At 48.1% G+C, this 15,613-nt stretch overlaps 1 protein-coding gene across 1 annotated transcript in view; it reads left to right on the top strand.

The window, feature by feature from the left end:
• Nucleotides 1–15,267, top strand: part of LOC147123177 (uncharacterized) — a 140,034-nt gene extending 124,767 nt beyond the window's left edge. Inside the window, exon 3 of the mRNA XM_085965538.1 lies at nt 15,139–15,267. Within this exon, the coding sequence (XP_085821664.1) occupies nt 15,139–15,267 (129 nt within the window). The remainder of the gene's footprint in view (nt 1–15,138) is intronic.
• The last annotated feature ends 346 nt before the right edge of the window (nt 15,268–15,613 follow it).

The following is a 15,613-nucleotide window of genomic DNA, read 5'->3' as shown; positions in this document are numbered from 1 at the left end:
AAGAAAAGACCTGATGCTCCACAGGACAGAGGGCATCAGCATAGGGCTGCACCACATCCGGACTAAAGGCTGACAAGTCCCCTGTAAATGATGACCTACATCCTAGGGTCTTTAAAGAAGTGGCTGCAGAGATAGTGGATGCGTTGGTTGTAATCTATTAAACTTCCCTGATTCTGGAGAGGTCCCAGCGGACTGGAAAACTGCAAATGTAACACCCCCTATTTAAGAAAGGAGGGAGGCAGAAAGCAGGAAACTATAGGCCTGTTAGCCTAACATCTCTCATTGGGAAAATGCTGGAATCCATTATGAAGGAAGTAATAGCAGGACATTTAGAAAATCATAATACCATCAAGCAGAGTCAGCATGGTTTTATGAAAGGGAAATCGTGTTTGACAAATTTACTACAGTTCTTTGAGGATGTAATGAGCAGGGTGGATAAAGGGGAACCAATAGATGTGGTGTATTTGGATTTCCAGAAGGCATTCGATAAGGTGCCACATTAAAGGTTACTGCACAAGATAAGAGCTCACGGGGTTGGGGGTAATATATTAGCATGGATAGAGGATTGGCTAACTAACAGAAAGCAAAGAGTCGATATAAATGGGTCATTTTAAGGATGGCAAACTGTAACTAGTGGGATGCCACAGGGATCAGTGCTGGGGCCTTGACTATTTATAATCTATATTAATGACTTAGATGAAGGGATCATGTGTACTGTAGCCAAATTTGCTGATGATACAAAGATAGGTGGGAAAGCAAGTTGTGAGGAGGACACAAATGGCTCAATTTTCATTGAGCCGTGGAGTCGGGCTTGGAGGCATGCGGGGGGTTAAAATTGCAAAAACTAGTGGGCGGGACCCCCCGCCAGCCTGGTTCCCGACTCTGAGCAATTTTAACTCAGGCGTGTCTGATGGTCCCGACTCCGTCCCGCATCCAACAGGCGGGATTGGTCTTTAAGGCCCTTAATAACCACTAAATGGCCTCTATAATCCTATTTTAACAGGCCCTTGCAAATTTAACCCTTTTCCCACATAAAACACACCTGGTGGGAAACAGGAATGTGAAACCTGGCGGGAGCACTATTGGAGTGCTGATTATCAACTGCAGGTCAACGATTAAAGAAGAGGTTTGATCAGCCATCATTTGCAGCTGGCCGGACTTAGTGGTCTCAGGCCTGGGGCAACGTTTAGAAGGCTTAACCACACCTGTGGAAGGTTGGAGCCTCACGCCCATCTCCAGAGTGGCCTCCTGGGAAACCCTTCTCGCCACCTTCACTCAGCGCTTCCTCAACCTAGGCATATACCAGAAGCATGGGAGCCATTTATTTCCTTCCCATCTGGGCATTAGATGAGCTTGAGCACCAGCCGTGGCACCAGCAGAACCAGGAACAACAGCAGCACCAGCAACAGCAGCAGGAGTGTTAGGCTGCTGCTCACGCACCTGAAGCTGCACAGGCCAGAAGGGGCCAGCACCTGGAAGCCCGTCGGCGGAGGAGATACCCTCCAAACAGGGTCTACAGACACAGGATCACCTATCTCAACATGTCTGAGCAGCAGTGCCAAAGGCGGCTCCGACTTTAGCGAGGAGTAGTGACTGACATTTGCACAGCAAGACCTGCTGCCCAAAGGACCAGGTGACAAGCATTACCAGTGGCCGTCAAAGTCACCAATGCACTCAACTTTTTTGCCTCAGGCTCTTTCCAGGGTTCAGCAGTAGACATCAGCGGCATCTCCCAAGCGGCCGCACACACTTGCATCATGCAGGTAACCGATGCCCTCTTTGCCATCATGCACAATCACACCCATTTCACCAAGGACCGAGCAAGTGTCACGGCGCGAGCGGTTGGATTAGCTCATCTGGCAGGCTTTCCAAGGGTTCAGGGCATCGGTGACTGCACACATGTAGCCCGTACGGCACCCCATCGCAATCCAGGTATTTTTGTCAACCACAAGGGTTTCCACTCCCGTAACGTTCAGCTGGTGTGTGACCACAAGAAGGAAATTTTTCATGTTTGTGCCATGTATCCTGGCAGTTGCCACGACTCCTTCATACTGCACCAGTCTAGTGTGTTTTCGCTACTCAGTCCGCCAGACCAACTTAACGGATGGCTACTTGGAGACAAGGGCTATCCCCTGAGGACATGGCTGATGACACTGTTGAGGACCCCATCCAACGAAGCTGAGGGGAGACACAATTCCAGCCACACGTCCACCAGAGCAATAATCAAACAAACCATCGGTTTGCTGAAGATGCCCTTCAGTTGCCTGGATAGATCAGGTGGAGCCCTGCAGTACTCAGCAGTCAGGGTCTCCAGAATCATCGTGGTTTGCTGTGCATTTCACAACATGGCACAGCCTCGTGGCTTGCAGATTCCTGAGGACCAAGTGTCTCCTCACATATCCTCCTCAGATGAGGAGGAGGAGGAGGGTGAAAATGAACATCCTGCAGAGGCCCATCAACCAGAGGCAGCATTGCCCGGGATGCAAGGAACCCACTCATCCTGGCAGATTTGCTTAGCCTAGTCAATCAAACACTTTTGCCTGGCAGCTTCTTACCAGAACATTGACAATGGCCAAGAACCAGAGGATTCCTAGCACTCCGACCACAATACTGACAGTTGCAAGTATTCCTAAGGCCTCAATGTGGAAGTCCTAATAGCGAAATGACAGACGCCACAACTGCAACATTTGCCATTAGAATTTCTATGTACAATTATAATGTGATGGCATTTTTACACTAAACACAAAATTCCACCCAAGTGACTACCCTTGTGACTACTCGTGCTTTATCTTCCTCTTACACGTGCTCCTACGTAGTGCTTCCCCTGTGGCTTCAGCAGATGTGGAGTCCCGTTGCTCACTTTCCTGTTGCTCCTGTTTCGACACCTTTGGCAGGCGTCCTCTGGGGTTGTGAGCCTGTGAGGGCTCATCAACAGTCTGCTGCTCCTGCGGCTGTGCAGTGGTTGAGACATCTATCTCACTTGAGTGTGGACTCCGGTGGGGTTCTGACCAAGGTCTCTGCAGTGACATGGAAGTGTGAGCGCTTGGAGAGGAGCCCCCACTTCCTTGAGGTATGCCACCAACCTCCATCTAATGGGTCAGGTCCCCCTCAGCACCTGTAAGTGGCTGGAGAGCACGTTGCTGCACATCAGGGGGCCATGGGGACCCGTATCTGCAAAGGCAGTCCTACTCAGAAGGACTTCAATGAAGGTTTGGTTTCTCTGTTCAATAGATGCCCATCACTCCTCAAGAGATGCCATTCTATTCTGAACAATGACCATGTTTTCCATACCCTGGCGACTAAGCTCCTCCATGGCCACAGCCCTCCTCTCCTCTACTGTAGCCATCCTCTCCTGTATGGTAGCCAGACTTACCATGGAGGTAGCAATCGTTTCCACGGAGGTAGCCATCCTTTCCGTGGTGATGCGTTCATGCGCCAATGACTCCACAAACCTCTGCTCATGTTCGCTATGGACTCCTCCATTCGCTCCACACTCGCAGTGACCCTAGAGACAAAACCTGCTAGAGACTCCTGCATCTGTGCCTAGAGTTCCATCACCTCTGATCTTATGGATGGACCCAGTGGCAGAGGGTCGACACGCTGCTGAGCCGAGCTGGCAGAGTCCTGTGCCCTCCGACTAGGACTCTCCACTGCTGTCCCTGTCTCCACAATCTGCTGATGCTCACTTGTGAGCTGTGATACACCAGGTGACAACACTACTCTATGTCCAGAAGGTCCCACCGAGGTGTGGGTGTCTGTGCTGGTGCTGGGTGCGCTGAATTCTGGTGACGCAGCACCCTCAGAGGTTGCAGCTCCCTCTGAGGAGTCTGGCTGCTCAGCCTCTTCTTCCTGGCTAGGGGGGACGGATGCTTGTGATGGTCATGTGGGGGAGTAAAGGAAAGAGTCAGAGATGCGATGCAAAGGCTACATGCACATTGCTTTTTGCAGATGCTCATAAGTGCATCTGTTACAGCTTCACAATCATTATCAGCGACTCATGCAAGGTCAAAGGGAGAGAGGGAAACTTTCCTGTCACCAGCTTGCTGTGTTGCACCCGTCTGTCCATCCCCCATGCGCAAAGCATCCTCAATGCCCATGATTTCCAGGACGGCCTCCTCCCAGGGGGTCAGGTGGGCTATTGAGGGTGGCCCTCCTCCTGTCCTGGCTCGCTCTCTTTTGTTGTGAGCTTTCTTTTCCTGCAATGCGGGAGACAAGTGGAGGTTGAGTGAGAATGAAGGAGTGAGTGTAGAGATTGCACAGCATAGATACTTAGAAGGAGACAAAGATGGAGTGAGGTTGCAAGACCAAGGGCCCTCCCTCTGTGTTGTCAGTTGTGTTCAAAGCATCAGAATGATAGGGAGTGTGAGGGCTGCATGGCGGAATAGTTATGTGAATGTGAGCATAGAGAGAGAGGGAATGGGTAAGGGTGCATGGATATCAGTATCAAGTGGGATGTGGAGGAAGAGATTGCTAAAGCTGAATGCTGGTGAGGAAAGGCAATGGGGATGAGATTGAGAGTGATGGGAAATTCATAGAAACATAGAAACATAGAAGATAAGAGCAGGAGTAGGACATTCGGCCCTTCGAGCCTGCTCCGCCATTCAATGAGATCATGGCTGATCATCCAAATTCAGTACCCTGTCCCTGCCTTCTCCCCATATCCCTTGATCCCTTTAGCCTTAAGAAATATATCCAACTCCTTTTTGAATATATTTAATGAACTGGCCTCCACCGCCCTCTGTGGCAGAGAATTCCACAGGTTCACCACTCTCTGGGTGAAGAAATTCCTCCTCATTTCAGTCCTAAATGGCTTACCCCTTATCCTTAGACTATGATCCCTGGTTCTGGACTCCCCGGCAATCATAAACGTCCTTCCTGCATCTAGTCTGTCCAGGCCTGACAGAATTTTATAGGTTTCGATGAGATCCCCTCTCAATCTTCTAAACTCCAGTGAGTATAAGCCTAATTGACACAATCTCTCCTCATACATCTTTCCTGCCATCCCAGGTATCAGCCTGGTGAATCTTCGCTGCACTCCTTCCATGGCAAGAACGTCCTTCCTCAGGTAAGGCAACCAAAACTGCACACAATACTCAAGGTGTAGTCTCACCAAGGCCCTGTACAACTGTAGCAAGACATCCTTATTCCTGTACTCGAACCCTCTTGCTACGAAGGCCAACATACCATTTGCCTTCTTAACCGCCTGCTGCACCTGCATGCTTACCTTCAGCGACTGGTGCACAAGAACACCCAGGTCTCTTTGCACTTCCCCTTCTCCCAATCTATTGCCATTCAAATAATAAACTGCCTTCCTATTTTTGCCACCAAAGTGGATAACCTCACATTTATCCACATTATAGTGCATTTGCCATGTTTCTGCCCAATCACCCAATCTGTCCAATTCGTACTGGAGTTTCTCGACATCCTCCTCACAGCTTACCCTCCCACCCAGCTTTGTGTCGTCTGCAAATTTGGAGATATTACATCCAATTCCCTCGTCCAGATCATTAATATATATTGTGAACAGCTGGGGTGCTAGGACTGATCCTTGTAGTAACCCACTAGTCACTGCCTGCCACTCAGAAAATGACCCATTTATTCCAACTCTCTGCCTTCTGTCCGCCAACCAGTTCTCTATCCAAGTCAATACCTTGCCCCCAATCCCATGTGCCTTAATTTTGCATGCTAACCTGTGATGTGGGACCTTATCGAAAGCCTTCTGAAAGTCCAAATACACCACATCCACTTGTTCTCCCTTATCTATTTTACCAGTTACATCCTCAAAAAATTCCAGTAGTTTAGTCAAGCATGATGTACCTTTTGTAAATCCATGTTGAATTTGTCCGATCCTGTCACTGCTTACCAAGTGCTCTGCTATTACATCTTTTATTATAGATTCTAGCATTTTCCCCACTACCGATGTCAGCCTTACCGGTCTATAATTCCCCGTTTTTTCTCTAACACCTTTTTTGAATTGAGGGGTATAATTAGATACCCTCCAATCCATTTGTACTGTTCCAGAATCTATCAGGTTCTGGAAGATGACCAGCAATGCATCTACTATTTCTAGGGCCACTTCCTTAAGTACCCTGGGATGTAGAATATCAGGCCCTGGGGATTTATCGGCCTTCAGTCCCATCAATTTTCCTAACACCATTTCCCTACAAATACTGATTTCTTTCAGTTCCACCCTTTCATCAGAGCCTATGTTCCCCGGCATCTCTGGAAGGTTATTTGTGTCCTCCTTTGTGAAGACAGAACCAAAGTATGAATTTAGTTGGTCAGCCATTTCTTTGTTTCCCATTATAAATTCCCCTGATTCAGACTCCAAGGGACCTACGCTTGACTTCACCAATCTTTTTCTTCACATATCTATAAAAGCTTTTACAGTCAGTTTTTATGTTCCTGCTGGCTCACTCTCATATTCTATTTTCCCTTTCTTAATTAATCCCTTTGTCCTCCTTTGTTGAATCCTGAACTGCTCCCAATCCTCAGGATTATAGCTTTTTCTGGCCAATTTATATGTCCTCTCCTTGGATCTTATGCTAACCCTAATTTCCCTTGTTAGCCATGGTTGAGTCACCTTTTTTGTTTTATTTTTATGCCAAACTGGGATGAACAAATTCTGTAGCTCATCCATTCGGTCTTTGAATGTTTGCCATTGCTTATCCACCGTCAACCCTTTGAGTGCCATTCCCCAATCAATCCTACCCAACTCGCTCCTCAGACCATCGTAGTTTCCTTTATTTAAATTGAGGACCCTAGCCTCTGAGTCAACTGCTTCATTCTCCATCCTAATGAAGAATTCGATCATATTATGATCGCTCAGACCCAAGGGGCCTCGTACAACAAGATTGCTAATTAATCCTTTCTCGTTACATAATACCCAGTCTAAGATGGCCTGATCTCTGGTTGGCTCCTCGACATATTGGTCCAGGAAACCATCCCATAAAAACTCCAGGAATTCCTCCTCCACAGTATTGTTACTAATTTGGTTGGCCCAATCTATATGTAGATTAAAGTCACCCTTGATGACTACTGTGCCCTTATTGCACGCTTCTTTAATTCCCCTTTTCATGCCATCCCCAACCTCCGCCTTACTGTTGGGAGGTCTATATACCACTCCCACTAATGTTTTTTTCCCCTTAGTATTTCTCAATTCTACCCATACAGATTCCACATCATCAGAGCTAATATCCTTCATTGCAATTGTATTAATCCCTTCTTTAACCAGTAATGCTACCCCACCTCCCTTTCCTTTTTGCCTATCTTTCCTGAATATCGAATACCCCTGGATGTTGAGTTCCCAGTCTTGGCCATCCTTGAGCCACGTTTCCGTAATCCCAACCAAATCATATGCATTTACCTCTATTTGCGCAGCCAATTCATCCACCTTATTACAAATGCTCCTCGTGTTAAGATACAAAGCCTTCAGGCTTGTTTTTTTAATGCTCTTAGACCTATTAGAATTATCATTTACTGTGGCCACGTTTGATTTAAACTGTTGATTTCTCTGACTGCCACTTTTGTTTTTCTCCTTCCTATCTTTTGCTTTTATCCCTGTTTCACTTTCCTCTGTCTCCCTGCTCAGGTTCCCAACCCCCTGCCCTACTCACTTTTCCAGTGCGCTGAAGGTCATGAAATCTTTTCCTGCATTGTACCCAGGTTCTGCGGGTGACTTCCATTGAGTTGACCTCCTCAGCCACCTGCATCCACAGAGCCTTGGTCTGAGTGGGAGGCCTCTTCCTCCCTGATGAAGGGAACAGCATCTCCCTTTTGGCCCTAGCCCCATCGACTAATCCCGGCAGTGCCGCCTTGTCAAAGCGAGGAGCTGATGTTGCTTGTCATCTTTCCTGCAGGTCCATTTGACACCAAATGGAGAAAGCTTGGAAGCCTGCAAAAGAAGCAAGGCTTGCTGTGGACCTTAAATGCAGCAGCAATGATGACATCATCGGAGGGGACTTTCAGTCATGAAAAACCCCTTTGCAAAGGTTTCGCACACGTTGGAAATCAATTGGCCAATTGAATTAAAATTGCATCAATCGCCCACATCCATTTAGATTCGTGTGGGAAACACGAAATTCGGAGAACACGACAACAGCCAGCACCTGAGTTAAAATCCAGCCCAAAGAGTCTGCAAAGGGATATAGATAGTTTAAGTGAGTGGGCAAAGATTTGGCAGATGGAGTATAATGTGGGAAAATGTGATGTTGTCCACTTTGGTAGAAAGAATGAAAAAGTAAATTATTATTTAAATGGAAACTACAAAATGCTGCAGAACAGAGGGAGCTGGGGATCCTCATTAATGAAACATAAAACGTTAGTATGCAGGTACAGCAAGTAATTTGGAAGGCAAATGGAATGTTGGCCTTTATTGCAAAGGGGAATGGAGTATATAAAAATAGGAAAGTCTTGCTGCAACAGTACAGCGCGCTGGTGAGACCACACCTGGTGTACTACATGCAGTTTTGATTTCCTTATTTAAGGAAGGATATACTTGCATTGGAGGCAGTTCAGAGAATGTTCATTAGGTTGATTCCTGAGATGAAGGGGTTGTCTTGGTTGAGCAGGTTGGGCCTATGCTCATTGGAGTATAGAAGAATGTGAGGTGATCTTATTGAAACATATAAGATTCTGAAGGGGCTTGACAAGGTAGATGCGGAGAGGATGTTTCCCCTCATGGGGAAATCTAGAACTAGGGGGCATAGCTTCAGGATAAGGTTCGCCCATTTAAAATGGAGATGAGGAGGAATTTCTTCTCTCAGAGGGTCGTGAATCTTTGGAATTCTCTATCCCAGAGAGCTGTGGAGGCCGGGTCATTGAATATATTCAAGGCGGAGACAGACCTATATTTGAGATACAGGGGAGTCAAGGGTTATGGGGAGCAGGCGGGAAAGTGGCGTTTAGGCCAAGATCAGCTCAGCCATGATCTTGTTGAATGGCGGGTCAGGCTCGAGGGGCCAAATGGCCTATTCCTGCTCCTATTTCTTTTGCTCTTATGTTCTTATGGTCTTAGGTGATATCACCATCAGGTTATATAGACAGAGGATGAGCTTCCTCAACCTGACTGAGCAGCAGTGCCAAAGGAGGCTCAAACTATCGTGGCAGGTCGTCACAGACATTTGAAGCTTACTGGAACCAGAGCTGCAGCCCAGAGGACCTGGTGGACTCACCTTACCAGTGGCTATAAAGTCACCAGTGCCCTTAACTTCTTCGCCTCAGGCTCATTCCAGGAATCTGCAGGAGACATTTGCAGCATCTCTCAGTCAGCCGCCCACAGATGCTTCACACAGGTCACTGATATCCTGTTTGACAAGTCAGCCAATTACATCAACTTTGCCACTGATGAAGCCATTGTGACTGAGCAGGCGCTCATATATGCGGCTGTGGCTAGCTTCCCACGGGTGCAGGGCATCTCCGCCTGCACACATGTGGCCATCAGGGTACCCCATCATCACCCAGGAGTGTTTGCCAAACGCACGGGCTTCCATTCCCTCAACGTGCAGCTCGACTGCAACCATAGGATGATCATCATGCATTTGTGCGCCAAATTCCCTGGCAGCTATCATGACTCTTTTGTCCTGTGCCAGTCCACCCTCTCTCAGCTCTTCGCACTGCCAAACAGACTTTCCGGTTGGCTGCTTGGAGGCAAGGGCTATCCACTGAAGGTGTAGCTCATGACACCCTTGAGGAGACCAAGTACCGAGGCCGAGGAGAGATATATTGAAAGCCACATGTCCACTAGATGTGTCATAGGGCAAACAATAGGCCGGCTGAACATAAGAACATAAGAAATAGGAGCAGGAGTAGGCCATACGGCCCCTCGGGCCTGCTCTGCCATTCAATAGGATCATGGCTGATCTGAATCTAGACTCACGTCCACTTCCCTGCCTGCTCCCCGTAACCCCTAATTCCCTTATCTGCTAGGAAAATGTCTATCTCCATTTTAAATTTATTTAATGTTGCAGCTTCCACAGCTCTCTGGGGTAGCAAATTCCATAGATTTACTACCCTCTGAGTGAAGAAGTTTCTCCTCATCTCAGTTTTGAAAGGGCAGCCCCTTATTCTAAGATTATGCCCCCTAGTACTAATCTCACCCATCAGTGGAAACATCCTCACCGCATCCACCCGATCAAGCCCCCTCACAATCTTATATGTTTCGATAAGATCGCCTCTCATTCTACTGAACTCCAATGAGTAGAGTCCCAACCTACTCAACCTTTCCTCATACGTCAACCCCCTCATCTCTGGAATCAGCCGAGTGAACCTTCTCTGAACCGCCTCGAGAGCAAGTATATATTTTCTTAAATATGGAAACCAAAACTGCACGCAGTATTCCAGGTGTGGCCTCACCAATACCCTGTATAACTGCAGCAAGGCTTCCCTGTTTTTATACTCCATCCCCCTTGCAATAAAAGCCAAGATTCCATTGGCCTTCCTGATCACCTGCTGCACCTGCATACTAACTTTTTGTGTTTCATGTACCAGGACCCCCAGATCCCTTTGTACTGTAGCACTTTGCAGTTTCTCTCCATTTAGATAAAAACTTGCTTTTTGATTTTTTCTGCCAAAGTGCATAACCTCACACTTTCCAACATTATATTGCATCTGCCAAATCTCTGCCCACTCACTTAGCCTGTCTATGTCCTTTTGCAGGTTTTTTATGTCCTCCTCACTCACTGCTTTCCCTCCCATCTTTGTATCGTCGGCAAACTTGGGTACGTTGCACTCGGTCCCTTCCTCCAAATCGTTAATATAGATTGTAAAGAGCTGGGGTCCCATCACTGACCCCTGCGGAACACCACTAGTTACTGATTGCCAGTCCGAGAACGAACCATTTATCCCAACTCTTTATTTTCTGTTAGATAGCCAATCTTCCACCCATGCCAGTATATTACCCCCAATCCCGTGATTTTTTATCTTGATCAGTAATCTTTTGTGTGGTACCTTGTCAAATGCCTTTTGGAAGTCCAAATACACTACATCCACTGGTACCCCTTTATCCACCCTGTATGTTACATCCTCAAAGAATTCGAGCAAATTTGTCAAACATGACTTCCCCTTCGTAAAACCATGCTGACTCTGTCCTATTAAATTATGTTTATCCAAATGCTCTGTTACTGTATCCTTAATAATGGACTCCAACATTTTGCCAACCACAGATGTTAGGCTAACTGGTCTATAGTTTCCAGCTTTTTGTCTTCTTCCCTTCTTAAATAAGGGTGTTACATTAGCAGTTTTCCAATCTGCCGGGACCTTTCCTGATTCCAGGGAGTTCTGGAAAATGATCACCAATGCATCCACAATCCCTACCGCCACTTCTCTCAAGACCCTAGGATGTAGGCCATCAGGTCCGGGGGATTTATCCGCCTTAAGTCCCATTATTTTACTGAGTACCATCTCCTTAGTGATTTTAATCGTGTTTAGCTCCTCCCCCCCCATTGCCCCCTGTTTGTCCAGTGTTGGGATATTTTTAGTGTCCTCTACTGTAAAGACTGATACAAAATATTTGTTCAGCGTCTTTGCCATCTCCATGTTCCCCACCACTAGTTTCCCAGTCCCATCCTCTAAGGGACCAACGTTCACTTTAGCCACCCTTTTTCTTTTTATATAGCTGTAGAAACTCTTGCTATCTGTTTTTATATTTTTTGCTAGTTTACTTTCATAATCTATCTTCCCTTTCTTAATTAATCTTTTAGTTACTGTTTGCTGGCTTTTAAATGCTTCCCAATCTTCTATCCTCCCACTAGATTTGGCTAATTTATATGCCCTTGTTTTCAGTCGAATACTATCCTTTATTACTTTACTAAGCCACAGATGGCTGTCTTTTCTTTTACTTCAGATGCCTTGACAGATCTGGAATAGCCCTTCAGCACGCACCAGCCAGGGTCTCCAGAATTGTCATCACCCGCTGCGCACTGCCCAACATGAAGCAGCAGTGAGGATTTGCGCTGCATGAGGAGCAAGGCACTGAGCGCACAGTCTCTTCAGAGGAGGAGGAGGAGGAGCATCAGCTGGAAGATGAGGAGGAGCAGGAGGAACCTGAGGTCCAGATGCCAGCAGCGCCTGAGCACATTGCTGCCCAGGAGGCCAGGGATGGCCTCATCATGGCCAGATGTATTAACTCCCTGCATTATACCCATATGGCTGCCACATGCTGTGTCACGTTCCCCCCACCAACAACACCATAAAGCATTCACTCCAACACACCAAGCCACTTCCAAAGTAGCAGACTAAAATGGGCATGGCCAGAAAGTGGTGACATAACAGTAACGGAACCTTAATAAAAACATTTCTTTAAAAACCCATGTACTTACCCTTGTGCATCTACTTCTATGTCAGTTTTCTTTTATGTGTGCTTCTACGAGGTGCAACCCCTGAGGCTTCAGCAGAGGTAGAGGCAGGCTGCTCACTTCCCTGCTGTGACTGCATAGACACTTTTGGCGAACATCCTCTGGGTTTTGGAGCCTCTGATGGCCCCGCCAAGTCTGCAGCTCCTGCGACTGTGCAGGGGCAGACTCGGCCACCGCGATCCCAGGAGGCACCTGGGCCTCTAACTGAGGGGAAGGCAACAGGGGAGAAGTGTTAGCACTTTGAGAGGAGCCTCCACTTCCATGTCCCCTCTCACCATCATCCCTCTCGTGGGCCACCCGTTCTTCCCTGCTAGCAAGGAACTGGAGAGCACCTTGCTGCACAGCAGTGGGGCCATGAGAACCCAAGTCTACGTTTACACCCCTCCTAGAGAGGAGGTCTAAGAGCCTCTGCCATCTGTTCTCCATAGTTAGCATGTGCACATGTGTATGGCACATTACTTGCTCCATGCAGGTGGCCATCCTTTCCATGGAAGAGCCTACCATCGCCATCGCCTGCGACATGGAGGTGCTCATGCTGGAGGTGCACTCCTCCATTCTCTGAACAATTGCAGTCATCGCGGCTTCAAAACCTGTCAAAGCCTCCTGTACTTCTTGCTGCACCTCCAGGATCACCCTGTTTCTCGAAGGCCCTGAGGCTGAGTGTCTGCATGCAGCTGAGCAGAGCTGGGAGCATCCTGCACCCTCCAACGAGGACTCTCCACTGCTGTCCCTATCTCCACCATCTCCTATTGCTCACTTGTGACTTGTGAGACACCAGGTGACAACAAAACTCTATCTCACGTAGGACCCACTGAGGTGTGCATATCTGCACTGTTGCTGGGTGTGCTTATATCTGGTGACGGTGCACCCTCAGAGGCTGGAGACTCCTCTAAGGAGTCGTCTACTACCTCCGGCTGGACAGTGGGTGGGGCCGGGCTATTGATGGGCCTGTGGGACAGTTAAGAGGTCATTTAGAAATGTGATATTTAAGAATGGATAACGATACCATTATGCACATGATGACCATTCACTAGCCGTTGACATCAGTCCCCATATGAGTGACTGCTGTATGCCACGTGGCTGTATGAGATGTCATTCTGTCACCAGGTTGCTGAGATGTTCCCCTCTCTCCATCTCCCACCGCCAGCTGTGCCGCAACTCCAAGGCGGCCTCCTCTGCTGATGTCAACGTGGCGAATGATGCAGTGCTACCTCCAGTTCTCTCCCTCTCCCTGTTATTGTGGGCTCCCTTCTCCTGCAAGGAGGGAAAAAAGAGAGTTTGAGTGAAAATGATGGAATGACTGTAAGGAATGTGTGGGTTACATCTTTAGAGGGTGACTATGAGGGAGTGTGGTGTCAATACCAAAATGCCAATGCCAAATGGTCTCCTTGTGTGGTGTTAGTTGGTGCATTAGGATGAGGGAGAATGTGAGGGGTGGTTAGTCAGATGGGATTGTGATAATGTTGATAGAGAGAGAGGGATGGGTGGACGTGCAAGCTATATTGGTGTGAGTAATGATGTGTAAGAGTAGGCTCTTGAAGGCAGAGTGATGGGAATGTGATGAGAGGCACAGCAGGATGAAGTTGAGTGTGGCTTTGCATTGACCTTTCCTTATTTCATGAGATCATTGAAGCGCTTCTGGCACTGCATCCAGGTCTTCCTGACCACATCCCTGCTGTTCACTTCCTCTGCTATATCTAACCAGACTCTCTTTGTCTGCTGGGGAGGTCTCTTCTGCCAATCCGAAGGGAAGAGTACCTCCCTGCATGCTCTGACTCCCTCCACAAGAATATGTAGAGAGTCAGCGGAAAACTTGGGTGCAGCCCTTTGCTTCTGTGAAGCCATGTGTGCAAGGCTGAGCAGTAAGCAGATGTTGAAAATTATTGCCTGCACACTCCTAGTTGAACCATTAAATGCATTGTGGCCAAGACGCCTTTAAATATTCCAGCTAGAAGTGATTCATCGATGATGTCATCAGACCTGCAGCATTTAATAGGGCTGGGAAATGCACAGACCTGTCTTAATAGGTGCCATTAAGGGAACGTCAATCTGAGGAGCGGGATGAAAAGAAGAACGGGGTCCTGACCCACCACACCGACTGCCCGCACCCGACCCGCCCAGAAAATGAAAATGCCGGCCATTGGTTTCTGCGGTGGAGAGAAGGCAGGCGATCCTGTACCCGGCAACTGGCCCTTGCCACAAGTCTGCCAGACTATGTGGAGGGAGGTGGTACACCACGTCACAGGCAGCACTGTGGTCCCCAAGTCCCACACACAGTGTAGGAAGAAGTTTAACGACCTCACATGAGTGGTCAGGGTGAGTGAATGCTTCAACAAATGCTACATACCACTATCTGATCCACAATCACAGAAATCACAGAAACCACACAGTGCAGATAGAGGCCATTTCGGCCCATCGAGCCTGCACCAACACATATCCCACCCTATCCCCGTAACCCCACGTATTTAATCCCCCTAACACTAAGGGTCAATTTATCATAGCCAATCAACCTAACCCGCACATCTTTGGACTGTGGGAGGAAACCGGAGCACCCGGAGAAAACCCATGCAAACACGGGGAGAATGTGCAAACTCCACACAGACAGTCGTTCACACACTGCTCAAAGCACCATACGCCCAGCACTGACCCACCAACAATCTCTACCTATCAACACTCACATCCACATCTCACACCTTGCACACAATGACAGCTACTCAACTATGGCAGGCGCATCATCCAAACACATTGCACCACACTCACTCACACACTTTCCTTTCTCTTGCAGGCCAAGGTGGCTCACAACCGGCGTGAGCAGAAGCAGACATGCAGGGGCCATGCCCAGATTGAAGAGCTGAGCCAGCTGGAGACGAGTGTGCTGGAGATCATTGGGCACCAGGGTGTCGGTACCCAATGATCTCCAGGAGGAAGAAGAGGCTGAGTCACTGCATCTGTCAATACAGACACCAGCTCAGATACCTGCACTACACATTGTTTAGAGGCTAGTGTAGTAGCAGGAACTGCACAGGGGAAAGCACCGGGGACAAGTGGGCTGCAGCAAGGCCAGGGGAAAAGGATAGCTCGGGGGCCAGCTCCTGGAGGGCGAGTTTGTGTGTGAGTTCTGCTGCACAGGACTCAGAGATGAGGACCCCGATGGGGAGGCCTTCAAAAGAAGGGTGATGGGCATGCACATGGAGATGATAGGTGCAATGGCAATGTTGCCATAGAACCTCTCAGCAATATCAAGGAGCGTGGAGGAGTCC

Source organism: Somniosus microcephalus, chromosome 2, assembly GCF_052327205.1.
Source record: "Somniosus microcephalus isolate GS21.2 chromosome 2, FLI_Smic_1.0, whole genome shotgun sequence".
NCBI classification, from domain to species: domain Eukaryota; kingdom Metazoa; phylum Chordata; class Chondrichthyes; order Squaliformes; family Somniosidae; genus Somniosus; species Somniosus microcephalus.
Note: the sequence above shows the minus strand (reverse complement) of the source record. Positions and strands in the feature narration are given on the sequence as shown.